Genomic DNA, 13,313 nt, shown 5'->3' with positions numbered 1-13,313 from the left:
ACTAAGGCAATTAAAGAGAGAGCGCAACATCCAACAAAGTCCATAACTTACCTGAATCCACAGAATGCTGAAGAGCAGGCGAGGGAGCGAGTCTTTTTGCTGGGTCCTTAATGCTGCTTTGACGAGGCCAGGCAAAGTGTGTGTGTGAAGGGAGGCCTGATATAGTGCAGCTGATCAGCTGATTGATCAGCTGCAGGTGTAAGGCTTCAGTAGTCAGGGGAGAGAGAATGAGTGACAGGAGTGTGAGTCTGATGAGTGGGCGTGGCTGGGGAAGTGGCTGGTGCAGAGTGAGGTGCTGCTAAAGAACCTGGCAAAGCTGCGACAATAAGTATATATATACTCTTTCGATCCCGAGGGGGAAATTTGGTCTCTGCATATATCCCAATCTTTAAGAGATCGTTACCTTCACTGTTCATACATAACTGGAGCTAGTTCTTTTCAAGTAATGCATGCACAACACAAATGGAACAGGTTGGGGACCCCTGTCTTACGTTATTTGCGTAAGTGCTTCGTCAATGTGTCAGTACAACTCAGTAAATTCATATAGTGCCCTCTAGACTCACAAATTTCGACAGGTCACAAAATTTGGTGCAACACCGGCTCCGTCCACTCACTCCACATGTATGCGCACAGAGAGAGAGAGAGAGCGCGACAGAGTTGCAGTGTTCATGCTGTATATAAAAAACACACAGTGCCCTACAATTTGGCGCAGTGACTGACGGTCACAAGTGAAAACAGAGCAATAGCTTGTAACAAGGGGACTTCCATCTTTGGGATTGTATGTAATATTTTCCACAAATGCCACAACAATGAAGAACCTCACTAAAGCTTATTACTGTTTTCCAGCACTGAACTCTTCATGCACAAAGGATACCAGGTCACCAATTGGATACTTCATAATGTATATATTATTTTTATCTGTATCTGTATCTACGGTCTTCCTCAATCTCTTGGTGATCATTTCCATCTCTCACTTCAAGCCACTACTCACTCAGACGAACCTGTTCATCCTCTCTCTGGCTGTAGCAGATTTACTAGTTGGCCTGTTCGTTATGCCTGTGGAGAGCATCACATTAATAGAAACATGTTGGTATCTGGGGGACACTTTCTGTTACATTTTTCCCTACATTACATTTGCAGTTGTTATTGTGTCTATGAACAACATAGTTTTGATATCCATTGATATTGTGGTTTGTGATCCTCTGCGGTATACTCTGAGCGTGACACACAGGAAAAGCGCCCTGTGTGTGTGTCTGATCTGGTGTGCTTCTCTGGCGTGTGCCCTCCTGATTTTACACGATCACATCCTTTATCCCGATCCACATAGAACATGCCAGTGTCTATTTATTATTCACCTGCCATGGATTGTGTTTGATCTTCTTGTCTCATTTGCCATCACCTGTTCCATTGTGATAGGACTAAATGTGAAAATATTCTGCACAGCCAAACATCAGGCACAGGTGATCAGCTCTTTCAAAGCAAGAGTAAAGGAAAAAAAAGATGAAACAAGGCCTTACTAATCACTACCCGGGTAGGAAATTAGTGATGTGTATCTTATCTGTAATCCAGAACAGGTTGTGTCCAGGCCACAGGCATCACAGGTAGGCGCACACACACTGGTCACAGTCCTTAGGATGGCTCGCTGTATCTCTCTCTCTCAATCGTGGCAGAAGATGCACAATAACAAAAAAAAAAAAAAAATCTGCACACGGCAGTGTAAAATACCTCATTAGTGCCATGCAGGATCGTTTCACTTCATACCATAAGTATTAACACTCAAACTCAAATATCATTTCTCTGTCTAATGTAAATCATGTACTGAACAACTGTGCAATACAGTACCAGTTCAGTAGAATGACAGTGTGTCATTTGCAACTCTAGTTAACATACAACATGTACATTCAGTTAACCAAATACAATGTCAACAGTAAGCCATTAGCAACTTACTATGTGTATACCACATCATATTATATTCAAAACGTCATTACAATGGCTTGAAGCCTGAAAACATTAGCCCTATAGAGTAACCTCATAGCTTAAACATTGTCTGCACGCGCTCCTCTATCATGTCACGTCATGCATGCATGCCCACGCAGGGTGCACGTGATCAGAAAAGAAAGCGCCGTTCTAAACTAACACGGCGGGTTTAAAACGATAACATTCATTTTCAATATATCTCCGACTGGTTTTTGTTTTTTTTACCTCTATATACATCAAAATAGTTCGTTTTACCTCAAAAGTAAAAGGAAGCTAACCAAAGCCTAACACACTGGCTTGCTTAACGGAAACACACACTCACCAGAGATTCAATGATTTAAGACACAAACGATCTTCAGGAGTAATAATTCAACCGGAAACGTCTTCTTGAAAAAGTTAAACAAAGGATTAGTTCAAAAATAAACGGTGAAGTGTCGAAACGTTGATAAATCTTAATCTTTCTTTCACTCGCAATATCTCTGAGCTTCAGGAAAAAACGCAGTTGTGGACTCTTCCTCTATGTGCAATGCACTCGTTCACATGCAGCACAGCGCCCCCTAATGGACAGGGGGCAAACGCTACAACTACATTCAATAACCTAGTGCAATTTATGTGGGTTACACTAACATTTAAAAAACATGTTAAATTATATATATTTTGATATATGTCACACCTGCAGGACCAGCCAAACTATGAAATAAAATCTGACTTATAGTCCAGAAAATACGGTAATATTCGTGTTTCGAGTTGCAGTCGGATTGATTTAAATATTGGGCAGGAGTGTGTGATTCTGTGTGCGCATGTTTGCCAAACGCTTATTTCCTGAAAAAAGTCTAGTGGGGCTACATACCCATTAAGTTTCATGTGCCCCGGTGTTTTGGTGTCATTGACACCAAATTCAGGAAGTTGGTATGATCTCCTATATACTACGAACTCCTATATTCTGTATCTCGAAAAGAGAAGAGGCAGTCAAGAGGTCCGCTCCAATTTTCTATTGAAATTGTAAAATTATATTCAATTTTCTAATAATCTTTTTTTTGCAAGTCAAATAAATGCATATTTAAGATTTAATTTAGAGTTGTATCCTGATTTTGTATTTGTGTAATGTAATGTTGGATAGAAAAATGGATAATTGGGTGTTTGGGAGATTCTTGGTATGCTCAACATATCTCAATAATGCCAAACTAGGAAGTTGGTATGAAAGTAAATGCTCACATGCAATAAAAAACCTTACATATTAGTATTATATGCACTATATGGACTAAAGTATTTGGCCATTGCACCCACAGGAACTTCAATGACATCCCATTATATGTTTGATCATTATGGGTGGGCCAGACTTTGTTATTAATAGATAGCAATCCACATGAGGATCTGAAAAGTTGTTTTTCACAGCTGCCATTGTTTCACAAACATATAAATACAAGGTCAGTATCTGAAGTAATCAGTAGAAAAGTTGGGTGTGCTGCCAAGCTGGGACAATATTATCGTCAGGACAACCAGTCACGGTAATGGAAGACCCCTGGAGAGCTAATCGCTGCTATCCAGCCCTGAACTCTTCATGTACAAAGTTTGTCAGGTCACAGGCACTTTACATCATCATGTACATATTTTTGTCTTCAATATCTGTGTCCACTGTTCTTCTAAATTTGCTGGTGATCATCTCGATTTCTCACTTCAAGCAGCTTCACACTCCAACCAACCTGCTGATCCTCTCTCTTGCTGTGGCAGATTTATTGATCGGACTGACTGTCATGCCTGTGGAAGGGTCACGATTAATTGAAACATGCTGGTATTTTGGGGACACGCTGTGTAACATATTTCCGTTCATTTATTCAGTGGCTATTGCAGGATCTCTGTGGAGCCTTGTATTAGTTTCCATTGATCGTTTCATTGCCATCAGTGATCCTTTAAGGTACTCATGGAAGGTCACACACAACAAAGTAGTTATAATTGTTGTTCTTAGCTGGTGTTTTTGTCTACTTTATATTTTCTTCTTTCTTTATGACCACCTTACTGAAATGGAGCCTCACAGGACATGTCACGGAGAGTGTCTGTTCACAGTCAGTTTCTCATGGATTGTTGGTGATGTTTTTGTGTCATTCATTGTGCCATGTTCCACGGTTATAATTTTAAACATGAAAATATTCTATACAGCTAAGTATCATACAAAGGTGATTAACTCTTTGTGTATGTGTATGATCTCGCAATGGCAGAGCTGATGCACTCTCCCGTCTACACCACCCGGAGGAAAGTGAGGAGCAGCCTGAAACCTTACTCCCTGCTCATATGGTCGTGAGCCCCATCCAGTGGACCCTAGATGAGCAGATCCGGGAGGCTATGACTACCGATCCTGCATCAGCCAATACTCCTGCTAACTGCACTTATGTTCTGCTCAGTCTCCGAACTCAACTACTCACCATGGCACACTCCTCCCCTGGCACAGGACACCCAAGGATCCATGCCACACTCTCTCTTCTGCAAGATCGTTACTGGTGGCCGGGTATGGCCAAGGATGTCCGAAGGTTTGTAGCCGGGTGTGCAGACTGTGCCATGGCAAAGACCCCACGACACCTCCCAGCAGGGAAGCTAACCCCCTTGCCAGTTCCCAGAAGACCATGGTCACAGACCTCCCTCCTTCAGAGGGCCACACGTGCATCCTGGTAATTGTTGACCGCTTTTCCAAAGCTTGCAAACTAATACCGTTGAAAGGCCTTCCAACAGCTGCAATCACCGCCGAAGCCCTGTTCACACAAGTGTTCCACAACTTTGGAATCCCAGAAGATGTGGTATCAAATAGGGGGCCACAGTTCATCTCTCGTTTCTGGAGAGCTTTCCTGCAGCTAATGGGAGTAACAGTGAGTCTGACTTAAGGATGCCATCCTCAAGCGAACGGGCAAACGGAACGAAAGATTCAGGAGATTGGCCGCTTCCTCCGCACCTACTGCCACCGCCACCAAAGCTCCTGGAGTCGCTTCCTACCCTGGGCCGAGTATGCACAAAACTCCCTACAGCAACCAACCACGGGTTTAACGCCGTTCCAATGCATCCTCGGTCATCAGCCTCCACTTTTCCGAGGTCCCAGCTGTTGACTCTTGGTTCCGGGAGAGCGAGCAGGTCTGGAGTGAGGCCCACCACCACCTACAGCGAGCCATCCGTCAGCAAAAGGAGCATGCAGACGCTCGGAGATCGGCCACACCACAGTATGGAGCAGGTCAGAAGGTCTGGCTCTCCACCCGGGATATCCGGATGCGACTTCCTTCCAGAAAGTTAAGTCCTAAATACATTGGTCCCTTCACCATAACGCACCAGATTAATCCAGTCACTTACCGCCTCCAACTTTCACCCAGTTACAAGATCCACCCCACATTTCATGTGTCTCTCCTGAAACCCTACCACTCACCCCATTCTCCTTCCTCCACAGAACCTGGTGATGCTGCTGATCCCCCAGTACCGCTTCTGCTGGACGAGGGTTCGATCTATGCCATCAACGAGATCCTCGACTCCCGGCGTCGCAGGGGCCGCCTAGAATACCTAGAGGGTTACGGCCCAGAAGATCGCTCCTGGGTCAGCCGTGATGACATCTTGGATCCCACGATGCTCGCTGAGTTCTATCAAACCCACCCCAGTCGACCAGCCCCTCACCGTCGAGGCCGTCCACGTCGCCGGGCACCCTCGTCCTCAGAAGCGCCCCCTGGAGAGGGGGGTACCATCACAGCTTTGCCAGGTTCTTCAGCAGCACCTCACTACACCAGCCACGCCCACTCATCAGACTCACACTCCTGTCACTCATTCTCTCTCCCCTGCCTACTGAAGCCTTAGACCTGCAGCTGATCAATCAGCTGATCAGCTGCACTATATCAGGCCTCCCTCCACACACATACTTTGTCTGGCCTCATCAAAGCAGCATTAAGGACCCAGCCAAAGACTCGCTCCCTCGCCTGCTCTTCAGCATTCTGTGGATTCAGTTAAGTTATGGACTTTGTTGGACGTTGCTCTCTCTCTTTAATTGCCTTAGTCTGATCTCCTGTGTGTTTGCTTTGCTTTGAATTCTGGACCTACAAGTACTTTTCTCTTTACTATTCAATAAATCTCCATCACCGTGTTCACTATCTCCTAGTCCTCCTTCTGTGTACCGTGACACTTATACTTACTTGTACTTATGCTTTTGGGCACTCTTGGAACCTCCTCCACATACAGCTTCAAGTGGTCAATGCTGACCCTAGGGAAAGTGCAGTCATTGCTGTCAATCAGGTCAACACTTTTCCCCTCAACCTTTGCCACTGAAAAAGGTCCCAAGTACTCGGGGTCGAGTTTCCCCCCTTTCCTCTGTTGGCTACTCACATTCCTCTGCCATACCAGGGCCCCCGGTGGCAAGATCCAGTGAACCTTCTGTGTTGTCCTCCCCCTAATTTTATCCTGCTGCTTTTTGGTGTTTTCCTCTACTATCTTCATAATCTCCTCATGGCGCTGGATATCAATAGTCACCTCTTCAGCAAGGAAATCCTTCTCCATTGAATGTTGCATCTGTGGAGACATACAGCGGGGAAAATAAGTATTGAACACATCAAAAAAATTCAGTAAGTATACAGTGGGCATCAATTTCAAATGACCACTTCATTCGCGTATTACGCTGCGTGAAGCTTTAGTACCACTTTCAGCCACTGTGCGTCGCTCTGCCACTGTACATCGCTCTGCCTGCCGTCCCTTACATAATTGTTGCCGAGAGTAATCCCAGCCTATGAATTCAATAACAAAATAAATCATGCATAATTAAACATTACCTCGATTTAGGCTACTTGGGTATGGCTTAAGGCTTGACTACACGAAAATCGAAATCGAAATTTGCTGTCTACATTATTGTCAGTGTTGGGGTTAACGCAACTACGCAAATCAAAACAGTGGTGTGATAATTGAGCCAGTAGAGAAATAACTGTTCAGAATTAATCTGTAGCCTTGGGCAGGCTTCTGCAGAAAACAATGTTGTTGCCGATTTCTGGCGACGTTTTTAACAGGCTACGCAATAGAGGCTTAGACAACTATGACCCACGTTTTGGTTTCGTAAATTAATTTGCCCTACTTCTTGACTGCAATGTAGTCAATTGACTGCTTGACATGTCATTTTTATTTTTCTGTACAATAAACAATTACATCTGCTTTATGCCGCAGAATTACATTCATATTTGGCTGACTGCAGACGCGCCACTTCCCTCCCCATATTCCAAGATTAAGATAGTATGAAGTGCTTTTTGTAAAAAAATAGTTAAAACGAATAGCTATTTTGGACCCCCCGAAAGGAGGGTAGGGCAGACACAGTTTTCTGTGAATATCTCGAAAACCGTAGGGTTTAGGAGGACCATTTTTTTTTGTATGTTGATCTCAAGGGGCCATGTCAACCCATTCCATAACCACTCATTTCATGTATAGCGCCACCTAGTTAAACACAAAAAAGTAAAAATGAGGTGGTGTAATTGAAGGTATCTGTGACCTAACATAGTCAAAACTGCACGAAATTGGAAGTGTAGGATCATTGACACCCTCTGTATGCACGCCAAGTTTTGTGGAATTCCGTTCATGGGGGGCCACACAATAAATTAATTTATGTTACTATACACCAACTGGCCTGTAGGTGGCCGGAGACAGTTTTCTGTGAATATCTCGAGAACCGTAGGGCCTAGGAGGTCCACCTTTTTTTTGTATGTTGGTCTTAAGGGGGCATGTCAACCCATCCCATTACCACTTATTTCATGTATAGCGCCACCTAGTTAAAAATTAAAAAGCAAAAAATTAGGTGTTTTCATCACAATATCTCTGGCTGACAAGGTCAAAACTGCACGAAATTAAAAGTGTAGGATCATTATGACACCCTCTGAATGCATGCCAAGTTTTGTGTACTTTCGTTCATGGGGGGCCTTACAATAAAATAATTTATGTGTACATTTAGTGACGTACACCAACAAGGATTCCCGGGACACTGAAAGACCGGGGTACACAAAACTTGGTGGGCATGTACCCCCACATGGATAGCATGGAACCATCATTTTTCGTTTTCATCTGCAGCCCCCCCGCTGGACTGGACCCCCCGAAAGGAGGGTAGGGCAGACACAGTTCTCTGTGAATCTTTTATGGTATGTTGGTCTCAAGGGCCCACATCAACCTGGCTCATAATCACTCATTTGTGATTTGCCCCCCCCCCCCCCCCCGGTAAAAAATGAAAATCAGTAGGATTAAAAGAAAGCCAAAATAAATATTCATCATCATCATCATGGCTGCATTTTCAGTATTGGCGAGAAGTAGTCGTTTGTCCACTAGATGGCGCATCGTTGCAGTGAGACGTAATTTTGTTGGAAGTTAAAAGTGGGTTGGAAAAAACAATGGACGCTTCCTACAAGGACTGTAATTTACCGCAGCGAACATCTAATAAGGATAGGACGATGTTCACATGAAGTGTAATTCCCATTTCTTCTTGAAGCCGAAATAAATCTGAGGATGTTTATCGGACATGCTTGGTTTTTACTGCAGGTACGTTAATCTTGTAATATCAATAAGGACCTAGGTAATGTTACTGTTAGCGTTGGTTGAGTGATGGAGGCATTTGATTTATTGCATTTGTAGAAAATTATAAATGCAGTTATACCAAGCAAATGTATAGCAGCACTGTTTGTATCTTTCGACTGTCATTTACGTGCTACAAAATCATTCTGTGCAATGGAAGATTTACCAACGTTACATCGGTCTGATACAGTTTTGCCTATACATGCGTGAGACTGAGACGCCTGTTTATTTTGTTTTAAGTGCGTGCAGGGTGTGAGAGGGGAATAGATGTGCTTTGATTACAGCTTGGTAGTTGTAGTCTGTGAAATTAAAAAGCACGTGTGTGTGAAGTATCCAAACAATGACACCTTCATTTCATTATGGCTGCTTTAGCAAAACACCTTAAGTTACTGTGTAGTGGGTCCCATTTAGAAGTGGCTACTTCATTTGCGCTTTCCTTGACTCATGGAGCTGCGTGAATGTTATTACAACTTTTCGCCACGATATGACAGTTTACGTCCGCTTGATACTGTAAAGGCGTAAGCCATTGGTTTCCAAAGGAGATTTTATTTGTGTCGCCAGCATAGCCTATTGACAATTTATGTTGTAAATAGGCCTACCTTATAATCCTACCTGTAGCTTAGGGAAGCTAACAGCTTTCTATTAGGATCTAGTTTGTTAGTTACCATTTTGTCATAACTCCCTGATGCATTTTTGCATTTAGAATAGCCAGAGCGTGTATATCTCAATCGGAAAATTAAACAATATCGGGTGCCTATGGACTAGGCTGGGTGAACCCAGCCTGATCTGCCCGCTATTTATTTTTTGATTTCTTAAAAGATTGAGCTTGGTCTGATGAAAGCCAGAGTAGCCATGGACCTCAGTTAAACAATGCAAGGGAACATGAATCAGCCTATATTTGCACTAACAATAACGGACAAAAGCTCTTCAACTTTGGCCCGTTAAAATGTGTATGAACAGTCTAGCGACGCATTTCATCAAGGCCCATTTGGACATGTCAGTTATTTGCACCACTGGTTAGATGTAAAACAGCATTTCGTTTCAGACTAGGCTACTGTTACTTAATTTGTGCATTGACAATAAAGTATTACATAAACTAAAGATGACTAAAATCTTATGTAGAAGAAGAAACATTCACAAAAAATCCATCCATCCAAAAATGACCTTTGTTTTTGATAGCTGTTGAAAACGGCATGGAACTGACAGAGATGTTTTTGTTTAAAAATACATAAAAAAAAAATAAATAAATAAATAAATAACATTATGCTGATACCTTTTGCTTTTCCCAAATACAATGTAGCCTACAGGTGTAAGTGACCTTTCATCAATCCAGTTGCAATGGATGAACTGTGATGAACTGCTCTACTTGTGATTGTTTAGAGATTTTAAAGGTTTTATAACAATTCTACATCTTCTTTGGCTATTCTACAATCTATTCACCTTTTCAGCACCAGTAGGGTACTTTCTGTGCAGCCGCACACACACACACAGGCATGCCAAACAAGCATACACAAAAGTTAGAGCCACAGGCATCAACATCCTCAGACCCGACACCACCACTATCATCATCATCATCAACAACATCAACAGCATCCCCATCAGAGAGTCTATGGGATTTGTTTGATCACCGTGTTGGTGAAACCCTAAACATTCATAGCGCCATTGCAGATGCCACAGTGGAAGTAAAAAAATATATGACTGATGCCTTTATTTCAAGAACAGCTGACCCTTTGAAATACTGGCAGGAGAGGAGTGGTTTATCCAAACCTAACTGTGATGGCCAAAAAATATTTGTGCATGCCAGCAACAACTGTGCCTTGTGAAAGAATTTTTTCCAAGGCTGGGGAGGTTTATTCAAAAACAAGAAACAGATTAAATGCCAAGACGGCAGAACAACTGTTATTCCTAAATAAAAATTTATGTTGACATACAAAAAATGTGTTGTTTATTTTTCCCATGTTGTACCTGATTAGTCTAACCTGCTTCACATGTATCCTTTATTTCCCTACAACATGTTCCCAAAAAAAAACCCTGGGCCATAAGCATAGCCTACATTTTAAAACCATTGTAGCATTTTCCTCTCCAGCATATTCCAAAGGATAATGTACTATGAAACTGAATTAACAAAACATCTAACTGGCAGATATAAAAAATGTTCTATTTACTGAAGGCATATACTAGTCTGACATTTCTAAGCACCAGCAGGGAGTCGAACACCGGCCGCATGCCAGTGTGTTAACCACTGAACCACGTAGCTGTAGACGAAATCTTGCGTTCCATGTTGGCTATTTATATTCTTCGTCTGAAGCAGTTGTGCTTCACGGTCAAAATGTGATTTTAGCAAAACTGGCCACTAGATGTCACCATAAAGTTACGTGTGTCGGATTGTTTTGAAACCTCGACACATTCCGGCGCAATTGCTTCGAACGTTTCGTTGTTTCACAAAGCCTCGTTCTGCCCATCCCTAGAGATTTATTGAATAGTAAACAGAAAAGTACTTGTAGGTCCAGAATTCAAAGCAAAGCAAACACACAGGAGATCAGACTAAGGCAATTAAAGAGAGAGCGCAACATCCAACAAAGTCCATAACTTAACTGAATCCACAGAATGCTGACGAGCGGACGAGGGCGCGAGTCTTTGGCTGGGTCCTTAATGCTGCTTTGACAAGGCCAGGCAAGTGTGTGTGTGAAGGGAGGCCTGATATAGTGCAGCTGATCAGCTGATTGATCAGCTGCAGGTGTAAGGCTTCAGTAGGCAGGGGAGAGAGAATGAGTGACAGGAGTGTGAGTCTGATGAGTGGGCGTGGCTGGGGAAGTGGCTGGTGCAGAGTGAGGTGCTGCTAAAGAACCTGGCAAAGCTGCGACAATAAGTATATATATACTCTTTCGATCCCGAGGGGGAAATTTGGTCTCTGCATATATCTCAATCTTTAAGAGATCGTTACCTTCACTGTTCATACATAACTGGAGCTAGTTCTTTTCAAGTAATGCATGCACAACACATATGGAACAGGTTGGGGACCCCTGTCTTACGTTATTTGCGTAAGTGCTTCGTCAATGTGTCAGTACAACTCAGTAAATTCATATAGCGCCCTCTAGAGTCACAAAATTCGACAGGTCACAAAATTTGGTGCAACACCGGCTCCGTCCACTCACTCCACATGTATGCGCAAAGAGAGAGAGAGAGAGCGCGACAGAGAGAGTTGCAGTGTTCATGCTGTATATAAAAAACACAGAGTGCCCTACAATTTGGCGCAGTGACTGATGGTCACAAGTGAAAACAGAGCAATAGCTTGTAACAAGGGGACTTCCATCTTTGGGATTGTATGTAATATTTTCCACAAATGCCACAACAATGAAGAACCTCACTAAAGCTTATTACTGTTTTCCAGCACTGAACTCTTCATGCACAAAGGATACCAGGTCACCAATTGGATACTTCATAATGTATATAATATTTTTATCTTTATCTGTATCTACGGTCTTCCTCAATCTCTTGGTGATCATTTCCATCTCTCACTTCAAGCCACTACTCACTCAGACGAACCTGTTCATCCTCTCTCTGGCTGTAGCAGATTTACTAGTTGGCCTGTTCGTTATGACTGTGGAGAGCATCACATTAATAGAAACATGTTAGTATCTGGGGGACACTTTCTGTTACATTTTTCCCTACATTACATTTGCAGTTGTTATTGTGTCTATGAACAACATAGTTTTGATATCCATTGATATTGTGGTTTGTGATCCTCTGCGGTATACTCTGAGCGTGACACACAGGAAAAGCGCCCTGTGTGTGTGTCTGATCTGGTGTGCTTCTCTGGCGTGTGCCCTCCTGATTTTACACGATCACATCCTTTATCCCGATCCACATAGAACATGCCAGTGTCTATTTATTATTCACCTGCCATGGATTGTGTTTGATCTTCTTGTCTCATTTGCCATCACCTGTTCCATTGTGATAGGACTAAATGTGAAAATATTCTGCACAGCCAAACATCAGGCACAGGTGATCAGCTCTTTCAAAGCAAGAGTAAAGACTGGTCATGCAAACAGAATGATTGAGAAATACAACAGTAAAGCTACAAAAACCATAGGAATACTTGTTTATTTGCTCAGCTATATGCCGTATTATGCTAGCATCCCTTTTCAAGGAAGCTTTACATCTGCATCGCTTGTAGCAAATATTCTTCTATTCTATAAATCTAATTATGTGTAAAGGCAAATATGTATTTATTCACCTTCTGTGACTTTTTTCTAATTTGTGTAAACACACTCTCTTGATTACCCAACATTTCTCTACCTAAGAGACATAAAAGGCTCATCTTATCTTTTTGGAAAACCTTTAATGAACAATATTTCTATTACAGCTAGTATAATTGTAGCATCCGCCACATAAATAGCCATATTGTGATATTAGACAAGTCTTATTTATTGTTGTAAAGCGTAACAGATTTGTTAACTGTTTCTTCATATGGAATAGGCCTAACTCTCTCACTATAAAAGTTGCCTTCTCTTTATAATGTACTGTTTAAAAACCTGGCCAGGTAGTATTGAGCTCTTTAAAATCCGTTTTCTCTCTAACCATCTTTATAGTTCGCTAGCTATCTTGATGACTATGGGCGTAAGTCAGTGATCCAGGGCAAGTATAGTTGAAACAAACGATAGGGTCCAGAACTGTCACTCACCTTTTCACGCTCACTCTCACCCACTTTTCCTGTTCTGGCCCTATGGCTGTGCTCTCGGAAAATCACATGTTTGCTTTTTAAAGGTAAACTATGCAGT

General features: G+C 42.5%; 1 protein-coding gene and 1 pseudogene across 1 annotated transcript; both read left to right on the top strand.

The window, feature by feature from the left end:
• The first annotated feature begins 3,458 nt into the window (after positions 1–3,458).
• LOC121709784 (trace amine-associated receptor 13c-like) lies at positions 3,459–4,199 on the top strand. Its single transcript, XM_042093384.1, has one exon. It carries the CDS (start codon positions 3,489–3,491, stop codon positions 4,197–4,199), a length of 711 nt encoding a protein of 236 aa, XP_041949318.1. The 5' UTR covers positions 3,459–3,488.
• Positions 4,200–11,886: 7,687 nt separating this feature from the next.
• LOC121709783 lies at positions 11,887–12,747 on the top strand (annotated as a pseudogene).
• Positions 12,748–13,313: the final 566 nt, after the last annotated feature.

Source organism: Alosa sapidissima, chromosome 5 (assembly GCF_018492685.1).
Source record: "Alosa sapidissima isolate fAloSap1 chromosome 5, fAloSap1.pri, whole genome shotgun sequence".
Lineage (NCBI taxonomy): Eukaryota > Metazoa > Chordata > Actinopteri > Clupeiformes > Clupeidae > Alosa > Alosa sapidissima.
Note: the sequence above shows the minus strand (reverse complement) of the source record. Positions and strands in the feature narration are given on the sequence as shown.